A 14365-nucleotide genomic window follows, 5' to 3' on the forward strand; every position below is an offset into this window, starting at 1 on the left:
CTGGTGGGCGCCTGAAGCTCCCAGCCTCTCCTTTTTTCTTTTTTGTTTCTTTTTTTATTCTGGGATTAATTTACCTTCTATAGCTGTCATTGGAGCTGAGAGCAGGCTCCAGCTCTGAGGCTGCTGCCGGCTGAAAGCAGGTACCTGGGTTTGTTTAAATTCTATAATTGAAACTCTGTTGCCATCACTGGCTGCTCTAAGCTCTGAGGCCACGCTGGCTGAAAGCAGGTTTCTGGGGTTTAGGTTCTATAATTGCAACATTGTTTCATCTGGAGCTCAGAGCTGAGCTGCGGCAGGGCAGGCGGGGAACACTGACTTCCTCCATCACTGGAGTAAGCAAGCCTCATGTTCATGTTCGCTTCAGCTGACTGGCTGCCGGCCGTCATCTTGGCTGGCAGTTAATTTGCATATCTCACTGATTAGCCAATGGGAAGGGTAGCGAAGTTATGGTTAATTACCATGTTTCTCTATTATTTGATAGGATTATATAAGATTTGTATATCTGTGGTCATTAGTGAGGTTGGCTCTATATTTTTTTTCATACTGTCCTTGTCTAGTTTTGGTTTCAAAATTAACTGGTTCCATCAAATAAATTAGGTAGCACAATTTATTTATTCTATTTGTATATGTCAGCCCCACATGAGTTTGATAAATGTCACAGATAAAAATCATCTAAGCCTACTATTTGCAGTTTGTTGGGAGAGGACACTTATTTTTTACAATTGAAAAATAAAGCAAGACCTTTTTTTTTATTTGTTGGCTTAACATTTCTTTTAATTACTTTTTTCTTTAATCCCCTCAAAGTATTACTCTAGCCACATTCCAAGTAATATCTGTGCCCATCTACTAAAGATGTTTCATGTAAACAGCACATTTGGGGGTTTGGTTTTTAATGTAGTATGACCACCCTTTTTAATACCATTTTCTCCTATACTGTTTTTTATCTTATTTCCTCTACTTTTATTCACTTAGTGGCCATTCTCAAAATGTAAAATGCATACTTACCTTACTATCTAAAGCTACTAAAATTTACTACTCGTCTTTCCCCAAAAAGGAAACCTTCAGAATACTTTAAAACTAATCATTTCCTCCATTTCCTCTCCTTATATAATACTGTTATTAAATGCTTAGTACTTTAGTCTATTTTCCAAATAATTATTATCATCGCTATTATCATCATAATTACAAAGCCGACTTCGTTTTTGCTTCAACTTACGTTTTTACTAATATATGAGCACAGCATCCTTCCACTCACACCTCTCTTCCAGCTCCTTTGCTTCCTCAAAGAGTTCACTCTTTTAGGTGTTGTTTAATTAAGGGTGTACTGATTCAAAATAATCTGCTTTTGTATGTTTGGAAATGTCCTTATATTTTATTTATTCTTTAACGATAGTTTAACTGGGTAACCAATTTTAAGCTGACAGTTATTTTCTAAAGCCCAGCTACCCACAAATGGACCCTCAGCCTTGTGTCCTGGCCCTCACACAAAGCCATTCTAACGCAAAACTCTACATTTCTCTATCAGTAATGACCACTTAGGAAGCCTTGCCTTCCATGTTTACTTACTACGTGGGTTTTAGCCCCTCATATGTTTTTCTCCAAGAGGTTTCCCTAATACTGAGGAACGCAGAGCTTACTATTGAGAGGCACTGTTTAGCAATGGGCTCTTGCAAATACTTTCTTCTGCCTCACAGATAAAAGGGCCTGCCGCAGGATAAAGCATATGATCCCCAGTAAAAGTATGCTGGGATTAAGATGCCACTGGACAAACACATCAAGGGTTAGCTCTATCAGAGGGACCCCACCCATAGATCATCTTTTTATAGTAAATCTAAGCAGAACTTGCAAAGAGAGACAAAGAGCCTGAGCTCACTGCCAACTGCTTAGGAAAGCTGCATGTTTGGAACACCAGCTGCGACTACCTAGAATCTGTGGGAAGTTAAACCTATGCAGCACCTTCCACTGAAAAAGGGGGTGCCACCACTTCTATTTCAATCTGGAAAAGCCAGAAATGCCATTCATCAAACAATATTTTTTGTCTCCACACAACTATTTTCTTGGTAGCTCAGCTATGTATTTAAAAGTGCTTTTCTGGCAATTTATGGAGTGTCTAGGTCTTTTATAACAGAGGAGTTTTTCAGAAAAATCCAGTCAGCAACAATTCCAAAAGTGAAGTCAATTGATCGTTCTTTATTATTAACTTCAAACCACTTCTCTAACTCATTTATATTTCTTGTTCTGGAAAAATTGAAATGTTACACCTAATTCTGAATATTATAGGGTATCCTTTTATTGAGAATTGTTTCCTTCTAATGAAATTTCAACCCATGAATGTCAAAAGCCATTAAAGTCAAGTTGTTTTTATATCTAAGGTAAAAATAGGATTTTTCATATTCAGAGCAAACTTATTGACAACTTTATTACTGGAAGTACTCAAGGTTTTACTGTGCCTAATTTTCAAAGAATTAGAAACAAAAAACGACTACCCTTAACACTAAAATTATACGTTACATTTTAATCATTTTCTATAATTTAGAAGATATTTTTTGTACTAAAGAGAAATCATTACAAACATCAATTATTATTCAAGCCTAAGTTAGAGCTTTCCCTATCATTAGTAAGATTTTAAATATATGTATCATGTTTATGCAAAGCAGCAAGAGCAGTTACAACTCTTTACTACAAGGAGCAGAACTTGAGGGTGATATCTCTAAGCCAGAGATTGTCTACACTCATAATTTATTTCTCACATATAGCTCATTACTATCTGTCCCAATACCGTAAAGCAAAAGTGCAAATAATTGTCCTAAACCATGCAACTTTAAATCACCTGACAGAAATCTACTCCATCTGTCAATACATATACTCTTAGCATACATATCTTTGGTATAAAGAAATTAACGTTTAAAAAAATAGATATACTTATTTGAATACAACCCAGTTTAAACTGCTCACCGAGTATCTGAATTTCTGACTGGCAATGTCTTTCAGACCAATTAAACCAGGTCCACGAAAGCGAATTCTCAGCCAGCATCCACACTTAGTAATCACGTGACAAATTCAGGTCATTTGAGATCATATATTCTGAGCTCATAGTATTTTAGTTTGTTTTCACTTTGAGAATTCATGCTGGAAAATATTAACATTAGAAGCTAATCCCATCAGATGAAGAACAAAGAGAGGCTCTTAATATAGAAGTTAAAATGAGGTTGATCCATCTCACTGAAAAAAGACATCCCATAACAATAGTAGCTGCATGAATCCCTTTGTGAAAGTACTTTCAGAATAATATGCGACAATTTCATTAAAGTGAGAAATTTAGAATACCACTGAATCTGACAAGAACTTTGTATACATAAATTGCAAACAGGGAAAGAAGAATAATAGATTTAAACATTAATGTTTGCTTTATGAAAAAAACATAATATGTTCCCTTTCACACATAAAAATTTAATTACTACTTATATTACCAAGACATGGCCAAAAACAAATATGAATTTTTTCAGTCTCCTAATTTTTCTTTATTTTTATGAGAAAATTAATTTTAAAATAAGCATTTAAATGAAATGTCCTCTCCCTTCCAGAAATGTATCTATTGCATTTGTAATAAAATATACTTTAAATAATATTTACTATATCAATTTAATGAAAACTCATATAAATGATTTTACTTGTGGTTTTAGATACAGTGTGGTTTTATTAAAAATAATTTGTCATGAAATTTCAAATTATTGATTACCCCTAAAAAATCATAGTATTTCCAATTCACTCAATAGGTGTGCCTCAAAATTGATATTAATCATGAAGGATATCACTAGCAAAGACCTCATGGCCCTGTCATTTTTCCAGGTTCATATTTACCCTGCCCACTACAATTAAAACTGTAGATGGTTTAATGCTAACATTTTGATATCAGAATGAGTATTATAAAAGACTGATAGGTTACAATAATGAAGTAATACTTCTAAGATAATTAACAGTAAGAAAAAAAACACACAATGAAATAAGCATAATGTCCTGAAATAGAATTTTGTGTGTTTTTTTAATCAACTACATAAGTAAGTATGGGAAGTCCAGAATGGAAAATACGCAGCATGGATGATAAAAATGCCAACTGAGTTATATAAATAGAGCTACAGTGCACTAAATAAAGATGGTAGCACTACCACTGTAACCTTTTGCATTGGAAGAGAAATGTCAGCCTGGCTGCGATGATTTTTACATGGCATTAACAAAGTATGCTCATTTTATATACATTACCCCAAATCCTCACAATAACTCTGAAGGTAGAGAGTCGATCACCCTTTTCCAGATAAAATATCTGAGATTAATTAATATACATGAAAAGATAAAGTAAGAAACTAAACTAAATTTGAACACAAGTCCATTCACTCCCATATCTCTCTACTTTATCAAATTGCCTTAAAGGTTCCCTCTAGCACTGGGAGGGACAATTTGGCAGTGCCTCACCTATAGAATACTTGAAAATCAGGTAAGAAAGCATACCATGATTTCAACAAAATGGCAATTTCTGGAATCAGATTACAGATTTATATTATAATGTAAATATCTTCTGCCCCTTGTTTCCCCACCAGCTACAATCCTAAAGTGTTATATGTAAATCATTTTTTAAAACTTCAATTGAGATCTCCCCACTGATAAATTATAAATAACTACTTTATCTTTTTTACTAAGTAATCACCAATAATCTTCACATAAACATAAGATTTTTTGAACCTTCAACTTATTATGCAAACAATTTCTAAAAATATGCCAAAAAAGTCAATTTTTAAAATCCAGTAGATTTACCTATTTTATAACCAAAGTTCCATATTACTAGGCTTATTAAAGCAAAACAATTACATATAGAAATATATTTTTACTATCTTTTTTAAACTGAATATTCAATATCAAAAGTCATTTTCTTCTTTGTCAGTGGTGTGAAGAAACAAATATGATTTAGTTGGTGGTACATTCTACCTTTAACCTTCCTCATTAAAAAAATGATTGCTCCATATATACAAATATGTAATGCTACTGCCACCTTCTGGTAAAACACAACTTCCCAATTCTTCATAGTATTCCAAATGAGAAACTTGCAAATATGAAATAACTACATGCTAATACTTGATTAATAAAAGAATAATTTTTGCAAATAGCCAAAAATATATTTAAAATAGGATTCTAGCAATAATTTTCATCAGTACATGTAATATGTTCTCTAGATAATGTTGCTCACTGAGCATGTTACTATATTTGAGGCACATAATTTAGAGCTATAAAACAAAATGAAAATTAATTCTCCTGAAGTGGAGTTATTATCCCCATTTTAAAGATGAGAAAACTGAGAATCAAAGAAGTCAAGTAGTTTGCTCAAGATTACACAGCTTGCCGAAACCGGTTTGGCTCAGTGGATAGAGCGTTGGCCTGTGGACTGAAGGGTCCCAGGTTCGATTCCAGTCAAGGGCATGTACCTGGGTTGCGGCACATCTCCAGTAGGAGATGTGCAGGAGGCAGCTGATCGATGTTTCTCTCTCATCGATGTTTCTAACTCTCTATCTCTCTCCCTTCCTCTCTGTAAAAAATCAATAAAATATATTAAAAAAAAAAAAAAAGATTACACAGCTAGTAAAAGCCCAAGGTTCTGAATTCAGATTGATTCCAATGACCCTGACTTTGATTATTATGCTGTAATATCCTCTAGAATGGCATTTAATAGGCATGAAGTTGATTTAATTCATTTAGGATGTTAAATCTTAATTTAGTGGAATAGAGCAATAATATTGTAATTAGTAAGTAGGCCAAGAGAGTCACCGAACATAAAATCAAACCTTAAAGGTTCCATAGTCTACTTTTCCATATAATTCAGACCTTTACTCCCCAAATATCCCAATGGATTAAATTCTAATGTTTTATTTTATAAATAATACTATGTGATTTTGAGATTTTTCATAGTTCAAAAATTTCAGGTTCTGTATGTTTAGTGTTTAAATTAAAATGAACTTTGCTTTGATACAATTTAAATATTAATAAACACTCATTGAAAATTACTATCCCTAGGAAACATATTTACTAATTTACATTAAGAGAGGTTTACTTATTCAAAGGGGCATAGTATTATGTTCTTCTATACTATTTACATACATGCACTTATTCTTTAAAGTCATAAACCAACTCAACGGATGTTTTGTTAATTATAGATACTGAAATAAATTGCTTTACAAAAATCTTCCCATGAAATGATCAACACATTATTTTGAAATTATAACAATAAGAACTTTATGTGTATGTAAAATGAGAAAATGGGCAATATATTATCAGTTTTGGTTTTTAATGAATCAAATAATCACAACCTAATTTATGCTTTGAAAGTCTACTTTAATGAAGTCTTGAATAACTGACTAATTGAAGTGACTAACATTTATAAATAACAATATAAAATAAATGGCCCATAATACAGAATTATACTTATGAGTAAATTCATCACTTTGAAAAATAAAGTAGTATGTAGAATAGTAGGGGAGAAATCCTATTAACTACTGTCTGAGCCATTTGGATGAATCTTTGGTTCATAAAGTTTCATAATCATATCAATTTATTATAAGCAATTTTTAGTGAATAGTTTAATGACAAACTTTCATATTTCTCACAATCTACTTTACCCAACTCCAAAACAGATGTTTCTACTGATTATGTACTTTTAAATTTTTATTTCATTTCCTAGTAAACATTATAAATCATGACTAGAATTCATGTTTAATGATACACTAAATACTGTAGGTCCTTTACAATTTCATATAAATTTTGCTATCTCTACAAAAAATGCATGCTGGGATTTTCATTGGGATTGAGTTAATCAACAACAGAATCAATAAGGTCCAAGAATGCAGTCAATATGAAAATTAATTGTTCTATATTTGAGCAACAAATAGAAAATAAATTTTGAAGATATCACTTAAAATGGTATCAAAAATAAAAATTCTTGGAAATAAATTTAATGAAAATTGTGAAAGACATCCACACTGAAAACCATAAAACAACACAAAGAAAAATTACAGATCTAAATAAATGGAGAGATATGTCCATGGATCAGAGGACTCAATATTGTGAAGGTGTCCACACTCCTCAAATCAATATACAGAATCAATCCAATCCCATCAAAATCCAGGGGCTTTTATTTTTTTTTTAGAAATTGAAAAGCTGTTTCTAAAATTTATTTGGAAACACAAAGTACCTAGAATAGTCAAAAAAAACCATGAAAAATAAAAACTGCTTTAGGAGTTAACACATCCTGATTTCAAAACTTACTATAAAGCTAAAATAATCAAGACAGTATAAGAGTGATATAAGCAGACCTCTAGATCAATGCAACTGTAAAGTCCAGAAACAGACCCACACATATGGTCATGTGATTTTTTGTTTTTTTACAAAGGTGTCAACACATCTTAGTAAGGAATTCAACCTTTTCAACACATGGTGCTAGAATAACTAGATATGCATAGGAAGAAGAATGAGCCTCAAGTCCTACCTAACAATATGCTCAAAAATTAATTCAAAGTAAATCAAAGACCTAAACATAAAAGCTAAAACTATAAAACTTCTATAAGAAAATAAAAGACAGTTCTCGTGACCTTGAGTTAAGGTTAAAAATCCTTGCACAAAGGTCATTAAGCATAAAGAAAAAATTCATAAATGAATGACATTAACATTAAGTCTACTCTTCCAAAGACATTAAGAAAATAAAAGGCAAGCCAAAATACTAAGAAAAAATATCTGCAAAAATATATCTGACAAAGAATTTATATCCAAAATATTTAAAGATTTCTTATAATTTAGTAAAAAAAACAAAAACCTAATTTTTAAATAAGCAAAACACTTTAATAGATACTTCATGAAATATGTATGAATGACAAATAGCACATGAAATGGTGCTCAATGTCCTGTCATCAGGGATTTACAAATTAAAATCAAAATGATATATTACTACATTCCTATAACTAGACTAAAATTAAAAAAAAGACAGCCCTAACCGGTTTGGCTCAGTGGATAGAGCGTCAGCCTGCGGACTCAAGGGTCCCAGGTTCGATTCCGGTCAAGGGCATGTACCTTGGTTATGGACACAACCCCGGTGGGGAGTGTGCAGGGGGCAGCTGATCGATGTTTCTCTCTCATCGATGTTTCTAACTCTCTATCCCTCTCCCTTCCTCGCTGTAAAAAATGAATAAAATAGCCGAAACCGGTTTGGCTCAGTGGATAGAGCGTCGGCCTGCGGACTGAGGGGTCCCGGGTTCGAGTCCGGTCAAGGGCATGTGCCTGGGTTGCGGGCACATCCCCAGTGGGGGATGTGCGGGAGGCGGCTGATCGATGTCTCTCTCTCATCGATGTTTCTGACTCTCTATCTCTCTCCCTTCCTCTCTGTAAAAAATCAATAAAATATATTTAAAAAAATGAATAAAATATATTTTAAAAAAAGACAATATTAAGTGTAATTAAGGATGTGAAACAACTATTTGTAGAAATGCAAAATGGTACAATGACTATAAAAATAGTTTGGAAGTTTCTTATAAAGTTAAACTTGCACTTCCACATGATCCAGTAAACCCACTCTTAGATATTTAATTCAAGTGAAATGAAAACATGTTTAAAGTGGCTTTATTCATAATTGCCAAAAACTGAAGGGGGCAAAAACAAATATCCTTTCATTGGTGAATGGATAAACTGTATCACATGTATTGCCCAGCAATAAAAAGGAACTAACTACTGACCAACAGGTATGGATCCAAAATGCATTATGCCAGTAAAAGAAGCCAGATTCTAAAGCTTACAGAATGTATGATTCTAACTATATTACACTCTGGGAAAATCAAAACCACGGGGACAGAAAACACCAGTGGTTTCCAGGGATATAGTGGGAGGATTGGATAAAAATAGCCATAAGGAAATTTCTTGAGGTGGTGAATTGTCGTGGTGATTAAGTGTGAGCATTTGTCAAAACTCAGAACTGTATACTAAAAAAGGTGACTTTTGTAAGTAAATTATACTTCAGTTCTTAAAAACTGAACAAACTACAGTTGCACACAACAACATAAGTGAATTCCAAAAACATAATATTGGCAAAAGAATCAAAACATAATTGTTTAGGTGATATAACTAAAATGAAGGGCACGACAGTGAATTCCATAAAAGTTAGAATAGTGGTTAACTTTGGGGGAGACAAAAAGGTAGAGATGAGATGGGGAAAGGGCACAAGGAATGGGGCAGCTTCAAGTATACCGTCACTGTTCTACTTTTTTCAGGTGGTTACTTGAGTAGTTACTTTGTGATATTTCGTTGAGCTACATTTATATTTTACTTTCTTTTAAAAGAAAACAAGCCGAGTAACTCAGGGCAAATTATAAAAGAATAATATAAAATATATATACTTTTAGAAATATGAAGCGTTCTTATCTTAGCTATACCATTTATTAGACGGTATCTTAACCTTTCTCAGTCTCAGTTTACTCATCGAGAAAAAAATGTATTCTGTTTTTTTCTTGGGCAATGCCTAAAGAATTTAGACTTCCACATTTGGAACATTAAAATGTGCCTATATTTTTACAGCAATAGGCTGGAGGTTATTTTCCCAATATAGTAAGGACACAAAACTGGTAATCTGAGTAATTCTGACATGGACTTATGACTAAATTCTAGAAAGCCCAATCTTTCAGGAGGGTAGACTGCTTATTTGTCTGTATACTTGTCAAAAATCAGCCTATGTATATTCAGATGAAGAAGTTAGAATCATATTATATAAGCCAGAATTATTATAATCAGTCCATACTTTACTTCATTTGTTCTTGCAAATAAATTAATAACACAATTAGTAAGACATATACAAAATAAAGTGTTGTTACTAACTATATGACTGTATCTTACTTAATATCTAAGTTTCAGAAGACATATAAAAACAATTATTTCATATAGCTATTTTGATCAACTTTATGTACTAAGTTATTCACCATATTAGGTTTTAGTACAGTGTACTCTAGTACACAAATATGAAATATAGACAGTCTAAGTCTGAACAAATCAGTTCTGTTGTTTCCCTGATAAATGTATAAAGTAATATTTTAAAGTATAACTGACAATTTTAATAGCAGCTACTGTGTTAATATTTTTAATTTAAGATCTGAAAAAATACATACACATTCTAGCCCATAATTTCCTTAATAAAATAGTTTTCACAATATCCGATCTCTCATTAATATACTTTTCCTCAAAGCATTGGCTATCATTCACTTTTGCATGTAAATATAACTACATACAAGATAATATTTGTAACATCCATGTAGAAATTCCTGAAGCATTTTGGGAACTTAATTTTTCTAAATTAATTGGATAGTCTATACCAGTGATCATGAAACCATCTGTAAGCAATATTCTAAATAAGTTTTTTTTTAATAAACACTAGAGGGTGCTCTAATTCAATGGTGCCTGGTGTCTGGCTTTAATATTTAAAATGATTTTCTCAATTAAAGATGAATTAAGATACTCTTCAAGCATCAACTATTTTTGCATCCATCACAGTACATGGGGATAATTTATGAGACAAAATTCCATTCTTCCATAATATATAATGAAACAGTAGAATTCCACTGTAATCATTTTTTATTGTACAATTATTACATATTTAATATTTTGTGAGGTGTAGAGGACAGAAAATAAGTACAGAAGGAGTATAAAGATAGTCCTTGACTATAAAGGAAATTAATGCAGTGTTCACATGGTTAAGAGAAGATATATCACATCTTATAGACTTAAGTTCAAGGGAAATAAAATGAATTTGGTAAAAGACATATAGTAACTCAATTCCAAGTTTAGTTGCTAAGTATTAAGATACAGTTCAACTATTTTACAAAGGTAATTTGAAAGTATTAAACAGTAAAAAAAAAAAAAGTGATATGATCTGTTGTCTTAAGAAAACTGAAAAGAAAAAAAATCCAAGGCCTTGAATATCCAGAATAAAAAATAATTAATAATAATATCAATTAAAGTTCAATACCTAGTAAAGTATATATTTCAAGAAAGTGGATATTAACTATTTAATCCTAACAAAATACTTTGCCTTTAAAAATGTTTAGAGAAAAAAAATAAATTATATTTATAAAATTCACATATCCAAAAACAACTAATTTCCCTCCCCCCACCCCACCCCCCTCACTAAGGACATACAGCTTCCACCAGGAGGAAAATAGATCCTGAGGCTCTAAGTCCCAAGGGATCCTGGTTTTAATTCCCCCCCACCCCTCCCACACACACACACACACACACACACACACACACATGAATGCACACTCACTACTCACTCAAACACAATCCACTCCCCAAGAAGGAAGTGCCTGGCTTATGCCTCTCTTTTCCATTCCTTTACCAAAAACCTCCAAAACAAATCCTAAACAGTGGCACCTGTTGATGGAGGGTCACTTCAAATTTATAACAGCCCCAGAGAAAATGTTCCAGATTAACAGAATACGGCACTAGGGAAAAGCCAGATATAACTGAACCAGGCTCACAAACCATTCAGGCTCTAGAAGCCAAAACAGATGGCAGTCAGACAACTAATCAGATTGCTGGAGCCGGAAGAAATTCTGAACAACAAGCATTGTGTTACGGTTTGAAGTATGTATTTGGCACCTGTATTCTTTGGCACTCACTTCCCTTTTTATGTTTATCTGCCTTGCATCTGCCAGATTCCTAGGGCCCATATTACACACAGGCAGCCTAGGGCCCAGCTGCCAACTTCCCTATTCAATGTTACATCACTTAATACCTTCTACTTCAATTGGTGACAGCAAACACATTCATTAGAGATTAATCTTTTGAAATGTTCACATACCTGACCTTTCGTGAAGGTCTTCTGAGTCATGATATACACCTCCAACAACAGAAAAGTATGGCTGTGAAACAGCCAGTTACAGGAAACATTTTAGTCTTTCTTTTTTTTTTTTTAGCAACTCTCAAATCATCTTACTACAAACATTATATTTTGGAGTTATGACATAATCCTAATCATGATCATAGCTTCTCACTGATATTTATAGCTTTTGCCCATAAATCTGAAATGCATAGGGCCTACATAAAGTGAAGCCTGGGTAGAAGTGTGTAATTTTATTTACAAACACCAACTTTCATCACTTACTCTTGTTACATAAAAATTTAAAAATTGTTACACTAGGATATTCTATTTGAATAATAATTAAGATGAATACCTGCTTTCCAGGATTCCTAAATCTGGCTGCAAACTAATAGTCTCTGTTGTAATTTCCACTTTCCGTACACTTCCAAAGAAATCGGTTATCAGGACATTTTTAGGATCCCTCTGAAAAAGATCAGTGCGATGTCCAGGAGTAGACACACATAGACTTTTCGGACATACCTGAAACTGAAAAAATATATGTAAGAATAATAAATACACATACAACTTTTATCAAGCCATAACACAATATAGTAGACTGCATTGTGTTTTTAAAGCTCTCCCAACCTAAAGAAGATACGTTTCTAAAGATAAAGGTTTCATTGTTATAGTAGTGCTTGCCATTCTAAGAAAGTTATAAAGACATAAGAGCAGGTGATAACAAGGGAAACTGCCAGGGTAGAGTAAAAACTATTCAAGTTTTTGAATCATATGCTACAAAGTATATTTTGAATGCTTAAACCTATGAGAATGCAAATGCAACACTATGACAAGAGAACTGGTTTTTTTCTACATCTCTATCTATCTTAAGAGGTTGCTCTGCCTGAGTGGTTTCTTTAAACGTTTTGTAATTGTGACCCTTCATTCAAACTTTAAATTCAAATTAAAAATTACACGGTTGCCCTAGCTGGTTTGGCTCAATGGATAGAGCTGCAGACTGAAGGGCCCCAGATTCGATTCCAGTCAAGGACACATGCCTAGGTTGCTGGCTCTGTCCCCAGTGGGGGGCACGCAGGAGGCAGCTGATCAGTGATTCTCTCTCATCACTGATACTTCTGTCTCCCTCTCCCTTCCTCTCTGAAATCAATAAAAATATACATATTCTAAAAAATAACATGATAGCCCAATATGTTAAAAAAAAAAATGAAGTAGAAGTGCTCTGGAACACAGGGAGTTCAAGCATAGCCTCCCCACTAGATACCCCCTTGCTCTCCTGCTATGAACCTATGGAAACGATTCCATAAATCAAGTAACTTTCATAGTTTATGCATGATAAGAACAAATCCATGGCACCTGCAGACACCAGTGCTCCAAAAACTACTGCCTAAAAACACAACTTCATTGCTACACAGATCTCACAGTAATTTTTAAGTTAATCTTAGTCCTGATAACCCACATCAATGAATTACCAAGGACAGACACATATTCAATCATTCAGCAAAGCATATAAGGTACCTATTATTACATACACTTCCTGCTGTTACCTTCACAGAAGAAACAAAAATTGGTAAGACATGGTCCTGTCCTTAAGGTTTACCCAGCACCCCCTTCATTCTGAAGCTACATGAAGGTAAGGACAGTGCCTGCCTCTTTCACTAGGGTATAGCCAGTGCTTGGCACTTAGCAATAACTCAAGAAATATGTGAATGCATGAACAAGATGTGAATTAATGGGGGTGGGGGGGAGTGAATGCACAATAATTATCCAATCTAGAATTGTTTCAAGCTTTTATTATGCCTACTTTCTTTATTTCTTTTTAATTTATTTCAGAGAGGAAGGGAAAGGGAGAGAGAAACATCAATGATGAGAGGAAATCATTGATACGCTGGCTCCTGCACGCCCCCTACTGAGGATCAAGGCCACAACCCTAGCACGTGCCCTTGACCACAATCAAACCTGGAACCCTTCAGTCTGCAGGCCGACGCTCTCCACTGAGCCAAACCAGCTAGGACAGTTATGCCTATTTTCAATAGCAACCCCTAAATAGATTTATTTAAAAAGATACAACCAGTACAGAAAAATCAGTGGAAAAAGTGAGCTAAGTTCAACAAGCCATGTCAGTACACTGTATTAAAAGTTGTAGGTGCACAAAAATACGTAAGAAAAGGTCCCTTTACTCCAAGAACTTCCCATTGAGAAAGACACTCACACTCAGTAAGTTCAAAAAAAGACAGACTACAGTAAATGATACAAAAGAAAAATAAAGCTCTGAAAAGCTTTATTTATTTTATGCAAATTCTAACAGGGAAGAATTTGGGAAGACTTCCTGAAGGAGGCAGGATCTGGTTTTACTCCTGAAAAATAGGCAGAATTTCAATATGTGAATATAAAAAAGTATATTTCTGGTAAGAAAAAGAGCAGAGCAAATGAATGAAAATAGAAAAGTATCTCAAGGAAGAGCAAGATAACTGG

General features: G+C 33.6%; 1 protein-coding gene across 1 annotated transcript in view; it reads right to left on the reverse strand.

The window, feature by feature from the left end:
• The window catches only part of PIGK (phosphatidylinositol glycan anchor biosynthesis class K), a 98878-nt gene that overhangs the window by 41820 nt on the left and 42693 nt on the right, over nt 1–14365 (reverse strand). Inside the window, exon 9 of the mRNA XM_006774660.2 lies at nt 12249–12421. Coding sequence (XP_006774723.1) covers nt 12249–12421 — 173 coding nt within the window. The remainder of the gene's footprint in view (nt 1–12248; nt 12422–14365) is intronic.

The sequence above is a fragment of the Myotis davidii genome, unplaced genomic scaffold, assembly GCF_000327345.1.
Source record: "Myotis davidii unplaced genomic scaffold, ASM32734v1 scaffold248, whole genome shotgun sequence".
Classification (NCBI taxonomy): domain Eukaryota; kingdom Metazoa; phylum Chordata; class Mammalia; order Chiroptera; family Vespertilionidae; genus Myotis; species Myotis davidii.